The 16,619-nt window shown below is 44.4% G+C and overlaps 1 protein-coding gene across 1 annotated transcript; it reads right to left on the reverse strand.

The window, feature by feature from the left end:
- Nucleotides 1-9,621: 9,621 nt before the first annotated feature.
- On the reverse strand, nucleotides 9,622-14,973 carry KIAA1147 (KIAA1147 ortholog). The gene is made up of 8 exons (XM_009878997.1): nucleotides 14,879-14,973; nucleotides 13,646-13,804; nucleotides 12,791-12,944; nucleotides 12,389-12,527; nucleotides 11,791-11,922; nucleotides 11,452-11,602; nucleotides 10,913-10,981; nucleotides 9,622-9,817 (listed from the first exon to the last, which is right to left on the reverse strand). Exons 1-8 carry the CDS (start codon nucleotides 14,971-14,973, stop codon nucleotides 9,622-9,624), a joined length of 1,095 nt encoding a protein of 364 aa, XP_009877299.1.
- Between the last annotated feature and the right edge of the window lie 1,646 nt (nucleotides 14,974-16,619).

Here is a 16,619-nt window from a genome sequence, read left to right on the forward strand (position 1 = left end):
GGTTGTGGATGTTTTCTGTCAGGAGGCCAGAGGGAGGTTAATGTACCCAAGAGCTTGTGCTTGCTCAGCAGCAGCACACGTCGGGAAAAGGAATCACAACACGCTGTTCTTTAAGAGTTGATCCAGTGACAGGACGGGAACCGAAGTCTTGAAAAAGACAAGATGGCACTTGTGCCACCAGCTTCCTAAGGCAACTGCCTTCTCTGTGCTCCCATTTGACACCCAAAGAACTAGGAACGTAGCGCTTCTCAAAGTACAGTACATAAATAAGAATCTCACAGGCAGCAGAAGAGAGAGAGTAACAGACAAACCCAGATACATTATTTGGAATGGAAAAAATTATCATGTTCTGGGGGTTTCTTCACAAGAACAATATGAAAATGGCTGGTAAAAAAACGTCATGCTGACCTGTTGATGTGAGAAGAGGTGTGTTTTTTGACTTAGGATTGTTTAGGTTGCTGGTAAGCTGTGTGGCTGCATAGGATATGAAGAGGTGGTGGTCATTGCAGGAATTGTACGGTTTTGTATGTGGGGAGTGCAAACTGCACTACATGTTCAAATATACAAAACTGTATGTTTAAATACAGAGCAGAAGCTCTGGTTGGAGGCTGTCAGTGCATACTGATATGTATCGACTGCAGCAAAAGAGGGAATGTCTATTTTACTTTCTTACAGTTACACCCACAAATATTTGTGTATATACATAACTTCTAAGTTTAGCAAGCGCCTCCTGATTTACCAACCCACAATGACATGTCCTCACTAAAGATGGCTGTTTTCGAGAGAAACATCTTCTTACCTTACCTCTCTTTTGGTTTGAACAGAAGTCAAAAGATGCGTGATCCACATATGTGCCCTGAAGGGAGTCAGTGCATCCAGGCCAGCAGATGCATCTTGCAACTTCCAGAGGTGAGAAGCCGAGAGATCTAGAAAACTCTTGTCACTTTATTTTCTTGTACCAGTTAATACTGCACATTAAGAAATCTCTACTCCAAATCTGTCTCACTGCCTGTGAGACACTCAGTTCCTCAGTGCAGCAACTCAGTGCCTGGCTAGGAGACACGTACTGGAATTTCCCAAGTGGTCTGTAAACCAGAGGGGGAGCTTCATTCTGCCAGTAAATAATGGCAGGTAAATAGTGGTGTGTGTAGGCAGCATTGGTGGTTGTAAAGAGTCTTACTGGGATGTATTACCCATGCACACCTGCTTCTCCTAGAAGATGTGTACATTTTACCCTAGAAGGGATTGTGGTGTAGAGAAGACAACAAATATTAGAAGCTTTATGGGGACTGAGGAGAGTGAAACAAGACAGTGGGGCTCAGATCACTGTAAGGAAATGTCTCAAAACTTTGTATAGATGTGGTTGAAAAGCCAAAACTGTGTCCACGTATGTAGTTTAGTTTTTTGTTGTCTTTTAGAAGAGGCTGTTATTGTGGCCTTGGGGAGGATAGTTTCTTGTTTTTACAAGGATGTGAAATCAACCTCATAGATAATTTCTATCTTCAAATGATCTATCATTCTGCAAAATAATTCCATATTAAGGGAGAATAGAACATGCCAAAAGGTGAAAAAATCTGTTCCTACCAAGTGAAAATCATGAATTAGGATGTCATGATTAGCCAGCATCCTAATACTTGCATCAAATTCATATCATGGCAGTTTTGTGATTCTAAAATAATACTCTGGAGTGCTGGACTAGGGACAGCTGAGCCATAAGCAAAGGTTGTGGTATAAAATGAGATGTTTGTACCACAGCTGCTGCCGTGATCTTGAGAGAGTGTGTGTGTGGCACAAAGCAGTGCTGTTCAACTTCGTGAGCCGGCTCTGATGAAGGAACTGGAGGCAGCTTAGCTGAGTCTCATGAGCTTTGCAGAGAAGCGAGATGTCTTAATTCAGGTGGACTGCTGTACCTCTGGTGTCCAGAGCCTATGCTGCTTTCTCTCATCTGTGTTGTTGTGGTGTACGAGTTCACTGGGAGGTAGTTTGAGTAGCCACATAACATAAGACTCACCTTGAGCCAAGCACATGCAAAACGGTCACCAAATTTCTTTAAGTCAGCCTGCCATTTTGATAAATGGTTTTAATCACTGGCGACTTTATCAGTATTAAAGAAAACACTTAAGAAAATTCTACTGCTGAGTAATTCCTGACCCATGAATGACTTTGCATCTCACATTTCAGATCAATATAGTAAAACAATACCAAAAGGTTTTTGTAACGTGGATTTAATAGGAGTTAAGAGGCACTTCTGCAGATTACCTTGTGTCACCACTGGCAGACCAAGATCTAAGTGCATGTGATTGTAGCTCCAATAGCAAAGAATCCTTCAATATTTAACAATGTGGGTCATTAAAGCTCCTTAGCATTTAATTTTCACCAATTAGCAACAAAGTGAGGTAACATTTTATACAACAGACTCTTAATATAGGATGTGCACAGTATATGCAGAGCTCTCACTGTGCCAAGACCAAATGGGCTTGAAGTTGTAAGGGAACGGGTCATCTTGGTTAAGACTTGGCTCGGTATTCAGCTGTACTCCATTAGTATAACCAGATATCAGTATTAGGGCACTGCTGAAATAATATATTTGATGTTTAACCCTGATGGGTGCTGTTATCTGTATGCAGGGCACTGAGGGATCCTTTGGCATTGATAATGAGGAGTATGAAGCTATGCCTGTGGAGGTGAAGCTGTTACCCCGGAAACTCCGGTTCTTCTGTGATCCCAGAATGAGAGAGCAGATGTTCCGTGCAGCAGTACAATGAGAATTCACATCAGAGGGGCCAGTGTTTACCAGTCTCGTCCAGGTCTCTTCGAGGCACATGAGACCTCACTAACTTGATTAACCTCAGCAGACTAAGCAGCCATTTGGCTATTTTGATGTGCAAGGTACTCCTGTTGGAAGGGGCTGATTTGGCTAGTCTCAGAGGGGTTAAAAAAGCAAATGAAGATTCTGAGAAATGCATGTTAACTCGATGGCATCTTCCCCCCCTCAAAGAAGTCATCAGTGTTCCATTTACAGCACTGCAGGCTGAGTGCTGTGTGCCAGATGCTACTGCTTTAATGGAATTGTATATTAAAGTAAAATGAAAGCACACTTGTCCTTGTGGTTCAAGAGTTTAGGCCTACTTCACCTATGTATAAATCTTGCAAAACCTGAGATCTTGGAAGAGAACTACTTTGGGGGAGTAATGCTAAGGAATTCTTTGAGATGTTGGAATGGCCACATTACAACAGGTGGTTGGTTATCTACTCTGTAACAAAATAAATTGGAGATTGATAATACAAAGCTTCAGAGGAAGTTTAAAAATTTCCCACATGTATCTGTTTAAGATTGTTATGTTTTGTGGGGTTTTTTCATCTTGCCAGATTGAACAGCACAGAGGTCTAATACAGTAGAAATATATTCCTTTAATCAAGTTTAGGTATGTTACACAGAAGCAACTTAGAAAATGTCATCATTGACCCAAAGTTGTATGAAGTACGTGTGGAAAGACTCGTTAACAAGCCAAATGAGTCTTTTTCTGGAAGTATTTTTTTTTTATTCCTGTAGTGGTATAACACAAATAAGGTCATCCAAATAACTTTTTATTATTCATTGGGTCTGGTTGCTCTTCTGTAATGTAAACAGTGCTCACAGCTCCTTACGCAAACTACAGCCCCTTGAGCTTCAGTACTGTCATGAGTTTTGTTGCTTTTCTGAGCGTTTGTTTATAGCTTTGCTTCAATTGCTAAAATCAAGTATTATTCACTTAGGCAAGATTATCTATCGCCCTTCTTATTCTAACTTAGAAATTCAAATGGTTCTGCCTTGCCTACTGGAAGACAAGAATTGATCCTTATTTTTCCACTGTGATTTTTTTTTTTACATAGTCCCTGTGTTGCACTACAGTCTAGTCATAAGTTCATCTGTTGATTCTTTGCTGTAAGCAGAATAAGAACATAAGTGAATTGCTTTCCTGCAGCTTTGTTAAAAGACTGCATCCTCGCTGCGTGCTGCTGCAACAGCATCCTCTGCTGGAGACTTGCTAAAGGAATAACTTTCAACGGGGAAGTAGGCTTGGTTTTCTGCTTAATGCTGGAACCAAACTGAATGCTGTCCTTCTCTTGACTCTGCTGTGGAGAAACCAATTACTGAAGCTATTGAGGCAAGCGCTCATCCCTTTCTTGACTAAGCTCTAGGGGAGTAGAAGCCTGCTAGTTCTTTTTAATAGTTATTCTGGTGATAGGACCTGTGTTGGGCTGTCTTTCTTTTGATCTGCAGCAATTAAGACTGCCCAGTGGACCCCGTTGGTCACTCTCCAAGGAACACTTTGGCTGCGCTCTGCTCTTTTGGCTTGCCACAGAGACACCTGGAATGCTGCTCTGCAGCCACTGGCTCATTCAGAGTCAGTTCTCACCAACTGAGTTTTTCCTCAAGCTGATGCTTCCATAATAAAATCAGCATTTGTTTGCTTTTCTCAAGTGGCAGAAAAGACAAGGCAGCAGCCATTTCAAAAAGGTAAGCTTTAATTGTATTAAAAAATTACCCACGTTTTAGTAAGCAGTTTCTCTGCACAGCCACAGGCCTATGGGAGCAATCACACATCTGCAAGATGCAAACAACATCAGAGCTGTTAGAAGTACAACCAGCCTGCCACAAGGGGCGAGATGATAAGAACCAGCTTCTGGTTCATCTGTACCATTTTACAGGGAAAACAACTAATTCTCTGCCATAACGTCAGACGCACAGCTCCCACTGCGATTTGATTCCTTGCGAGAGGGCAACCAAGGGCTCCTTTCAGCGTTGGTATTGTTAATGCTGTTCTGATGTTCAAGTACCCGGGATCATCTGAGACACAGGCTGATATTTAAGTATTCACATCACCATAAGTTGAGTAGCTTGTATAAATACCATTCCTGTCATTTTTCCCTTTCCTCTGGAGTTCAGAGGGCTTCCAGTGTGGGGTGGTTCTAGACCTCTGAACTGTAACATTCAGAGGGAAGGTGTGAGGAAAACATTACGTAAAATAAGCAGGAACAGAACCCCCTGTGTACAGTGCTGAGGAAAGGACTCAGTTCTCATGTTTCCATCTGACAGCAAGACAAACAACTTTGTATAAGCTCCAAGACAGGAGGGAGTAGAATCCTCAGCCCCACTCATGAAAACACTTATCTTGGCTTCAATTTACAGTCCATTCTAGAAGGGCTTAAAATACTGTAATGTAAATAAAAAGGAAGGATAACAACCTAATGATGGACCAGCCCAAGGCACCTGTTTATTTTAACCACAATTAAACATTCTCATTTGAATGATGTGTTGCATTAACCAGGACCTGAAATCCTGGTTCACAGGCATTTAGTACCCTCTGTTTGTCTTGAACAGACATATCATTTTGTTAAGTCAGTACATTCCAGTCCCCACCAAAAAATTTGTCTTCTCCCATAATCATTAGACCACTAGCTTTGGGGGAGGGGGAAAGCAGGGGGTGTGTGGGTATGAAAAGGAGACAGCAACTATCTTAGAATAGCTATGATGAGAGAATTTGGGTTAGTATTCATGCTTTGTACCTAGACTTTTGCTTTTGGACAGGGAGCTCTTGCCCAGGAACTTCTGCCTTTCCACCTACCAGAGCAAAGCATCCCTGTATCTTGCATCATCTGACACCAAGAGGGCCACAGGTACTCCAAGCTTTTTTGCCCATTAACTTCAGCAGCTCAAAACAATGGGAGAAGTATCACAGTAATGCTGCTTTACAGAATAAGCTGTACCATAAGCTGTCTTCTCTTGGAAAGGTGATGGAACTTTGTTCTGCCCCTAAGGATGATGGATAGGGGAACTCATCTCCTGTGACAGACATGACCATTCTAGCATACTTTGGAGTAACTGCTTCATATATGCTAAAAAGAAGGTTATTAGCACGTCTCTAAGGCAAGTCTCAACTCGTAATTCAGCAAAATGCCTTTCTAGTATCCGTTATAATTCTGAGTTGTATTTGGCTCTATGCAGATTGGCTTAGCCTTGCAGTGAGAAGACTTGTGCATGACTTAAATGTCTGTCATGGTATTCCATGTTCACACTGAAAACTTTTGTTTCTCTCCCAAGCTTTATCTTCCAATCCAAAAAGTACAAGTAATAATAATTCAGTACTTGATTATACATTTCTAGTGCAACTATGAAGCTCTTGCTCTCCTGTTTAAACTGAAGCAAGTACTAACTGAGATCCTTGGGTGTTAAAAGATGAACATACCAGACTGTCTGCCAGGGTACAGGATATTTGTGGTTACTGTAACCATCATTCAACTTGGGCTCTGATCACAAGCAATTGACCAGAGGCACCACACCAAAGAAATTAAAGGCACCACTGTAAAGGCAAAGTACTTAAAATGGAGAAGAATATTTTGTAGTACTCGGCACTATCCTACCTTATGCCACACTCTCCTCCCTCTTCTAATTCAAAATATATCAAGTAACTCTCCCTTCCAGCTGCTAGGATTCAAAAAAAGCAACTATTAAGGGCCAAGGACAGGATTTCTAAATGTCTGCACTTAACTGGTTTACCTTGAATTATGCTATCTCCTGGAAAGATAAGATACAGTTAAATTGGCGCCAAAGGAAAAGTCTGCTGAACAAGCATTCATGTTCCAAGCTGTAGCCATTTGCTTGTCTTATGTACCTATTTATCAAGGATTTTCCACATGTGACAACAACAAAAGCAATGCCTGTTAGGAAGGAGAGTGCAGGTGGAAAGTTCTTTTGCAGCAAATCAAACAAGGAAGGGTTAGGAGAGAGTAGTCTTTTTGTTCTGTTTTCTGTCTGGCAACTTCCTGACTTTTATAGCAGTCACCTGCCAAGAGAGGCTGTAAAGAAGAAAATTACAAGGAAGAGCAAAACAGGCTGTAGCCATCCAGCCGGCATGTAGTAGAGATGCTACTTTTACAGTAGCGTGCTTGCTTTGATGCTTCTGCACCCACGCTACTGCCAGCAACTGAAGACCTAGTTTCTGGAAAGCACAGGTTTAATAAATGTCAAATAGTAATTTCAGGAGGTTGTGCTCAGTGGGCTGTAGCAGTGCCATCTAGTAGACCTGATGTTCTGACAGCTTGTGAACAAAGCGTCCTAACGCAGGGGGTTAATAAGCCTCTGACTGCAGAGGCTGTAAAATTTTTAACTTAAAAGGTTGGTTTGCGTTAGTTCAGCAAAAGAAATACTGACATCAAAGAGAACAGAAAGTCATTAACAGCTGACCACACCTAAACAATGTAGCAAACCTTCAAGAAAGTGAGAGGAAGAACTGCTAGAGACTAGTTTCAGTTCCTGTTTCTTATATTTGAAGGAAGTTAAGGAAGTGACAGCAACACAGCAGCAGCTATACTTCCTCAGGAGTCTTTGCTGCAGACAGCACATTAAAACTAAAGTGTAAGTTTAAAAAAACCATTGAGATTGTCATTCACACTTATCCTAGAGGTGTCAATTTAGAAACAGCCTTTTTCTTAAGGACAAGAGACTGGTCTTTCCATTAAGTGATGCAAAGCTCTTTTTCCTCTTTATCCATTTTTTCCCTAGCCTTCTAAGAATGATTATGTTACATTTGTGAGCAACTGGCAACACAGGCAGCAGCATGTTTTCTCCTGTGCAAAAACATCCAAAGCCCTGAAAAAGCAGGCAACGGAGCAACTCCTCAGAGGCAGGGAGATCACAGGAACATAACAGAGTGAAGCTCATGCCAATGAACTGTGCAACAAGCATGGTGAGGCCCCTGATCCCACAACTCACTAAAACCTCCAAATCCACAGCAAGCAAAATTACCCCTTTGCTGCAGAGCGCCTTCAAGAAAAAACAGGACATGCCAGCCTCCTTCCTTCCAGAGGGCAACAACCCTCAGAGGGTCCACTTGGAGAACTTTTGCTTCATCAGTTTTAAAAAGAATCAGTGGGTGAGACTTTGGTGAGTCAGGGTCTCATCCTCTAAAATGCTAGCATAAATGGATACATCAGCTACAGTTTGTGTTTCTACAAACTGCAGAAAGGCTCCAAGGGTGCTGAAGTCTATTATGGTAGAAGCAGCAGCTAATTAGCTATAGCCACAGTTCAGGAAGAATGGTTAGCTTAAAGCTGATACTAATACTGGCTGAAGGATTTTGGGCAAAGCAGTATGTCACACCCAGAGCCCACATTATCATTCTTGAATTTCATATGGCAAAGGGATTGCTCTTTACCAGTACAGCCTTCCTGAAGGTAACCACTGGTCCTGCATAGACTGAATCCTACAGCACAAGATGTTTATCTGGTTCCACAGCTTCTTTGCCCAGGAGAAAGAGAGGCTTGCTGTTAGACATTGCTTCTAGCAGCTGTGCCAGCTGTGCCAGTTAAGAACCCCAAACTCCATGAGAACCTCCTGCACGCTGCAAAGCCGTTCCAGCTGGAAGGTCACATACTGCTCTCTCACACTGAAAGCCAAGGCCAGTGGCAGGCAGTGCCGAAGGCTGCTCAACAAAAGGAGGATCAGCAGACGATGTTAAAGCAAGGGAGTGACAGTACATCTGCTACAAAGGGAGGGCTAGTGACATTAGTTAAAGCATACTTATTCAACCCAGTCTAGCCCAGCACCACCTGAGCTGAGGCTGGAGACCATAGTGACGGCAAGGTGGCTCAGTGATGTTGGTCTCTGTTAAAACGGGAGACCATCTTGCTGGTTTGAAGATGTTAAACCAAAGCAGCAGGTGTGATGCAACCGAAAACCAGAGGAAGGAGTAGGAGAGATTAAGTAGTGATGGCACTCTTCTCCAGCTATGAGATACTGTTTATACTACCTCAAAATGCTGGAAGTGAAATCGTGCTGCTCCAGTAAGCAAAGTCCTAAGATCCTATAGAGATTAAGCAGTGATGGCACTCTGCTCCAGCTATGAGATAGGTAGGTGGAGTCTTTGCCAGTTTATACTACCTCAAAATGCTGGAAGTGAAATCGTGCTGCTCCAGTAAGCAAAGTCCTAAGATCCTATAGCACCCCCTTATCCCAAACTTGCTTCTGCCATTGACAAGGAAGAGTGGCTTTACTCCAACTCCGCTGCTAGAAGCTGGGCGAGGGGTGTTTAAAGGAGTCCCGCTTTCTTTTATCATTGGTTTCACTGTCCCCACCACTAAGGCAGGACAGACGTTTTTAACAGACCGGGCCACTACAGCCTGTGCTGAGGCGCTCTTCAGTCCTCAGGTGGAAGAGGGGATGATAGGAGGGTTTTCTAGTCAAGTCTTGAGAGCTCAGCTACAGCATTTCACATTGGTCCCCATAAGACAAAGTGCTTTCCTGAAGTCTTCAGCCCTCAGGTATCCAGGCTAGGCCAAAAGCTAGCTATCACTGGGAACAGTGAGGATTGGTGCAAAGATGCCACTGGTGCTATCTCAAGGAAACAAAAAACCACAAATGAAAGAGAAAGGGAGACAAAAACACACAAAAAAAGAGGGAAGTTGAAGGGGAAAAAATAAAATCACATTTTGTTTAAAAATTATAAATACTCTCCAAATATAGCTATTAAATAAAACGAGATCTGTCCAGTGGCTGTGGTGAGTTCCAGTGATCCTCCTAAGCAACGTTTGGTAGTCTTTAAAAAGTGATCTTTACTCCCCTTATCTCTTGCCCTTGGTTTAAGTGCAGCAGGGGTTGTCAATGACCAGCATAACATCGATGCCGTACACTTCCAGCAGGTCCATAAGGAAACTTCGATCCCCTTGGGGATCCAGGCCCATGCCTCGTGCATGCTCAGCTGTCAAGGTCTTGTCCTGGCTGGCTGACACCTCCATCAGCGTCTGAAATATGCGGTTGTTCTGCTCCATGAAAAACCTACAGGATAAAATCAGCTGAGATGATGGCATTGGATCCCACCCACAAAAAGACAGCATATTTAGCAGACAGACAGCAGAGCCCCAGACCTGCATTTAACCCCTTTAATCATAGATCCCACCGTCTTAGGTAATGCTCTACTGGTTTTCCATCCACCCTGTGGATGACCCAGAATAAACAAAGATAAAGCAATAACTTTTAGTTTACAGATGGCATTTCACTCTTGGGAAGCCAGCCACGTTATCAGCCAATGTGTGCTTTGCGGTAACCAAGTGGGTACATCAGACCTATAGCTCCCATAATGCAAAGAAGGAAATAGTGTTCTCATCCATCTGGTAAGCCACTAGGTAAATAAATTCTCCATTACCGGCACAGAAGACAGCACCGAGAACTATTTCTTACCTCGTGCTTTCCGAGCAACACAGAAGGCTGTTGGGAAAGAGCTCTGACTACATCTATGCAGCAAAATGATCAGAGCTCTGCCCTGACAGCCCTTCACACAGTTTCCCCCCACTGCTTCTCACCTGCTGCAGGCTGTGAACAATAGCAACAGGCGGTGTAGGGCTTCAGAGGTTTGATTTTCATCTAATTCCACAGCTGATGCTCTACACCCAGTTCTGGTTCCTCTGAGTGCCAAGTATAACGCCAACCACATCAATGGGCCAATCCTTCATATGCAGGTCTTATCTCCACACTGCACCTCCCCCAGCACGGTACAGTGCCTGCTTCCCACGGGCAATGTCCTTTCCTGAGCCAAATGCTCTGGCATGAAAAGTCCTATAGTGCTTATGTTTTCAAACTGGGAGGAGATTGTTGCATTTCTAATGGTGGTGTTTAAAGCTCCCTTCTCCCTCCCAGCACTTAAGAGATCCCACTGGAGACTACTGCGGCTGCACTTGGCTTCTTAAAGTGAAAGGAGGATGATCTGAAGAGGAAAAGCCAGTTTGGTTCTTGGATCCCTAGAGGGAGAGCTGACTCTGAAATTACATTAACCATGATGCTTCATAATATGCCAAACCAGTGCAAGATGAAATCAGTGGAAGAGGCTCCCTAAACCAAACAGTGACCAACTAAATATTAGAGGTAGACACTCACAAGATGAAAAGGTCCTCTTCACAGGAGCTACAATCCTCACCCACTTCTTGAGAATACATTAACATCTGCCTGAGAGAAGGGAGACGGATTAATTGCACATACCTACAGTGAACCATGAAGCATTATGAGAAGACAAGGATTACAATCCTTTTCTTGGAGATTAAACAGACTAACGCTCTTGCCCTGATACCAGAGGCAGCACAGTAATCTATATAAGGCACCAGACTAGAAAACAGACTGTTTTCAGTTCTGCTGCTGATCAGTTGTGAACCAACGGCGAGTCACAACCTCTGTCTCCCTTCCTGTCTTCCATCTGCTCCATCAACTTGCTGGCAGAGCGGCTGTATTTGCACATAGTGCCCAGGGGCTCTCCTACCAGTCAGCTACAGTGGAACCAGAGTCTCAAAGAGATGAGCTGAAGCAGTGGGAAACTTTGAAAACACTAAGAGAGAAGAAAAGTACAAAGGAGCAGTGTCCTTTTCATCCCACATCACCCTGCTCTCCCATCGGGACCAGGGCCACCCAAATGCAATTATTACCTCTGATCATTGAGCCGTCGGTACTTCTCCTTGTCAGCATTGTTAATTTTCAGGAGTGGCTGCAGATGCTCATGATGCGTCTTAACATTCTGGTTGTCCACATAGACATCATAGAGATCCCGTTTCTCTTCAAAGATCTTTTCTGTTGTACCTGCCAAAATCAGAGAAGATTTTCAGAGCAGCGTGTTGCTTTCCCAGCAGACCAGCTGTTCTCTCCTGCTTTTGTAGTTAGTTATTCCATGCACATCTTATTTCTCATCAGTTTTATTCCACGGTCTGCTGTCTCAAGACATTTTGCAGCCTTAGCTGAAAACGCCATGCCTAATCCATCATACTTACAGGCCACATAAGATACTTCTGTCTCCAGCATTTCTATGTCTGCCACGTTCACATAAAAGAATGGTTTGGACTCTGGGACAGTTCCTCCAAGACCAGGCAGAGACACATTGGCAAGGCAGCAGCAGCAATACACTATGGGAAAAAAGAAGTGCATCCCGAGATGATTTTGGGATTTCCTCAAGGACATTCTGAACCCCACTTATGCTCTTGCACGCTTCTGTGACAACAATGGTTTGAGCTTTGAAATGCCCCTGAACACCAGAACTTCTCAAGTGGGGACATCCTCGTCTGGATAGGAAGTAATCAGTTCTCCCATAGGCATCCCATGTTCTAGATTCCACAAATTAATTCAGGACTCTTACTGTCCTGCGCTGGCAGGAACTGTGGTTAACAGTGCCAGGCATGTTCTTACCCAAAAGGCCTGAAGAAAAGCATTCTGTAGGATATGGGGAAATGCTGGCTGAATGGTATCTTTACAAGGAATGGTCGTGATGGATTTTTAGGACCTGCATGATACCTGTCCCCTCAGTACCCACAAGCATTTCTGCAGTGCTTCAGCCTACCATATCAGAGCTCTGCGGTGTCCCTGGAAACATACCTCTATAGCAGACAACTCCAACTGGGGGCGGCGAAAATATCAATATGCGCTTGCGCAGCAGGGCAAACTTCCAGAGGACAAGGATCTGCTCACCGAAAAATTTGATGAACTGAGACATACAGCCAGCAGGGTGTGTGATCTGCAGGTGGAGGGAAAGGGAAGAAAACAGCTCAGAGGTGAAACAGGGACAGGGGCACAGATGCTAAGTCTAAATGTGGGAGCAAGACCAGCACACAGCAATGACTGCGAAGTGTAACTTGTAACAATCCAAGTAACAAAATCTTAACTAAAGCAGCCTGCAAAGTGCTGGAGTGACTGCTTATGTAAAGAAGTATGAGACACCAGCAAGGGGCAGCAGCAGCACACTGTCCATTCCTGCAAACCTCAGAGCACCTGCCTCACCTTCATCTCTGGGTACATGTATCTGTGGATGGATGGCAGCCAGTGGACAGGCTGCCGCGAGCTGTCGGTGCCCTTGCTATCAGGGAGAACTCCTTTTTTGTCATCATAGAATGCCTCTAGATGGGAGTAGTGCCCTGGCATCTCCAGCTGATGTCTGGAAAAGAAAAGAAAAAAGGGGGATCTGTAGTGTCTCCAGACTCTACTTATTTAGTACCTTTCCCCCAGCCAACATCTGCTTTCCCAGCTAACAAAGGAGCCCCGGGTGCCTCAGCTGCACAGATTTATCCAGATTTATCCAGGAGGGCAGCTGAAGCTTCAGGAGTAACACCAGCTTTCAGTGCAGCGAGAGAACATGGGCAGGACTGAAGCTGACAGCGAGCTGACGTGTGCATAGTACTGATCCTGTTTTAAATATGCTCAGGAAGGAAGAACTTTCCCTTCTACCACCATCATGTTCTCTGCCACATCCACTCAATACAGCTGAAGCACGCACCTGGCCAGAATCGCTATCGTACAGTTTACAAGTCTTTTGTGACCCCTTAGTAAAATGGTTTTCAGCAAAAGGAGAAAAGGGGAACTTCCTGTCCTCTCAACTACCCCTTGACACTTATGTCCACACAAAATAAGTAGGGTTCAGATAGCATTTGATGAGCCTGCTAGCAACGAACAGACTGGCTGCTAATCAGTTCCTTGTCTCCTTCCCGATGGGAACCTGTAACTCTGAAGAAGTAGTCATTCACCGAAATCACAGCTCGGTGCTGTAGCCGAACTCTCAGGCCTAGAATCGCTCTCCATGGAGGCAGCATTACCTCTCCCAGGCGGGGAGTGGCCAGTCCCATTTCCAAGGGAACTTACCTGACCTGGTTCTCCAGGAAGTGCATGTACCTATACAGCAGGGTGTAGGAAGGGGAGAGAATCCCCACGGACTTCATGCGGGCACCACGCTCTAACTCACTCTCCACAGGCATGTTGGCAAAGCAGGCCAGGCCAAAACAGAGCCCTTTACGGAAATAACTGGAGACAAACGTTTGACAGAAGGGTTAATATTAAAAAGAGGGAAAAGGAAGGAAGAAAGGTAACTGACCACTACAAATACTGATTTGGGAACACAGTTCCTTCTTTAGGGAACCCCCTAAAATCCTGCACTGCTATATGAAGGGCTGAGGGCAGGGCTTCGGTGTCACAGCCTTCTTAGGAACAAGAAAGGACATTTAAGGGAAGAGTTCCCAAGACCTCTACCACTGAAGCCCCTACCAGCCACATCACAGGCTGGGAAGGAACACAGGTAGGGGAAGAACTTCAAAAGAAGACTAACAGAGGATGCAGGACCCAGTCTATGCAGTGCCCTTCTTCCAAGGAGGAAGAGCCTCCAGTGCACGAAGCTGTAAGTACAGTCTAGCTACCTAGTTGTATTTTGGGTGCCAGCAGATTTAGCTGAGTGCAAGGGTTCGGTTCACGTGCTTTTGAGAAAGTAACTGTTATTCCTGACCAAAAGGAACTGTGATGCTGCAATTCATTGCAAAACAGTGCTGCATTGCAACACCGGGCTAGTAAAAGGATGGGAACACAGAAAATTCCTAGCTCTATGTTTTTTCCACTGAAGGATGGAGCTAGCAATGAAGAAAATGAGCAAAGACTGTTTATCGCAACATTTAAAGGATCCGAAAGCACTGGCAGAATTAAGAACCCTTAAGTCCAGTTCCTACAAAATCCTTCCCATTTTACTTCTGCCATTCCTTCACCTTCACCCTAGGCCTCAGCTGACAGTCTCAACAGTGGCAGCACAGTATGATTTAGCCATTATGCATTAAAATTTGCACACTACTGAGAAGCTGGCCTGCCCCATTCACCAGCTGGCCTCCACCGACAAAGCTGTCACACAGCAGATCCCCCATAGCTAGCTGGTATTTGATAGGATGCTGAGAGTATCTGAAAAGTATCTTTGGCTCAGCTAGATAGAGTTTAGCAGCACATTTGTGCAGGAACTTTTCGTAGATAGTATTTTTCTTGCATGTTTTGAATTAAGTGGCAGTTGTGTAGATGTACAGCTAAGAGAAAGAAGCAGTAATATAGCTCAGAAATACTCACATGAAATCTGACTGGATTTTGTGGGACCCGCTTGCCATGGATTTGAATTCCACACCTTCCAAATCAATATCTTGGGGTAAACACCACTCCACCATGTTGCCTGCAGAGAAGCAAATTTATTTGGATAAACTGGAACACGCAGTACTCATTTCTAAAGGGCAAACACCAGCAACAGCCAGTTACTGGTTTTACATCACTGGGATGCCAGTAACAGTGCACTAACGCAACTCCTGAACACCTAAACTGTCACAGACAATGCTGACATAACTATACTCCACACATCTCTCGCAAATGTTACTTGTTGCAGTACAAAACCCAGATATTGCAGAACTTGTAGAGTCGTTTTTGGAGCCAGTGCCATTTTGTGGGTTTATCCTTTATGCAATTAATCATAGAGCAGCTACAATTTTACCTGATGGCGGATATTAACACTGTTCCACTCAGGCTGTCGACATGAGTATCCGACCTAGAAAGGATCCAGAGTATAGACTGCTGCTCTTTAAGATGAGTTTCTGCGATAGCTCATGCCACCACCAGCTACTCTCCTTCGGCTGTCCTTGGCAGGGAGCCCCTAAGGCAGCACCCCAAGCATCACTACTTCTCCCCGGGATCTCTCATAATTTGTTTAGGTTAGAAGAAGTTAGCTGAAGCTTGATTTGGAGGCTGAGGTGATCCAAGCACTGCAACGTGTTTGTGCAAGCTAGAATAACCAAACAAAAAAGCATATAAATTACAAGCTAGATCAAGATCAGCGAACATCTGTCACCTGCCAACCCAGCCTGAAAGCATGCAGTGCTTCAGTGGGAAAGGCCACCTCAGGAGCCTGATCCTGGAACAGATGGTATCAGAGAAGTCACAAACAGTCCCTAAAGCTGATGAAGTCCTGCCCTGCCACTAGCAACTTTACCATGGACAAAAAAGAACTTCTAAGGCTTTCCCATGCCAGTACTTCAGAGCCTAACCCACTCATCAGACACTCCTGCTGCACCAATACATACTTCAGGTTCACCCCTTGAGGTCCTGTTTTCTGTCAGGCTGCCCACAGCGACAGCATGAAGTAATGGGACTTTGTTTTAACAACAGAGAAAGCAAACATTCTTTGGTATAATGCAGTGGCAGATGCACCATGACATGATTTCTACTGGTACAGTCCTTTCACCACCGTTTGGGATAAGCATCCCAGCTGTGCTATCTAGCACAGAGAGTGTACATTTGGAAGGATCTTACACTCAGCTGAGACTTTTAGAGATATAGAAATGTGAGGCCCTATTTCTGAAGCCTGTCTGTCGTGGCATTACTCATACCCCACAAGTATATACATGCACTCTCACACAGGAATTGGGCTCAGCTACTGACATTTAAATAGGCTATTTTCCTTCTCGCATAGATACTATATTCAGCAGACCTCCCCCAGCCCTGCCTCGCAGGGACTTCAGAACAACTACAGCGTTAAGCGTGGCAACAGGAGAGGTTTTGCATCCAACTAACCGGCTTCTAGTCCACAAGCAGACCTCTCCCGCAGAGCCGGGCTGGCTGGGGAGCAGCAGCAGCCTCGTGACTCCGAGCGCAGCTCTGTGCAATCACACACGAAACCACAGAGCTCTGCTGTGAAGCATCTTCGCCTCCGAGGCGTGTGAAAGGCTGGCAGAGAAAGCCAGTGACATCATGTCAGCCTGCGCGGTCCCCTGTAGGTTTTGCATATTATATATAGACTTTGGCTTTTGTTGTTTGGGGTTTTTTT

This window comes from Apaloderma vittatum, unplaced genomic scaffold (assembly GCF_000703405.1).
Source record: "Apaloderma vittatum isolate BGI_N311 unplaced genomic scaffold, ASM70340v1 scaffold19331, whole genome shotgun sequence".
Classification (NCBI taxonomy): Eukaryota; Metazoa; Chordata; class Aves; order Trogoniformes; family Trogonidae; genus Apaloderma; species Apaloderma vittatum.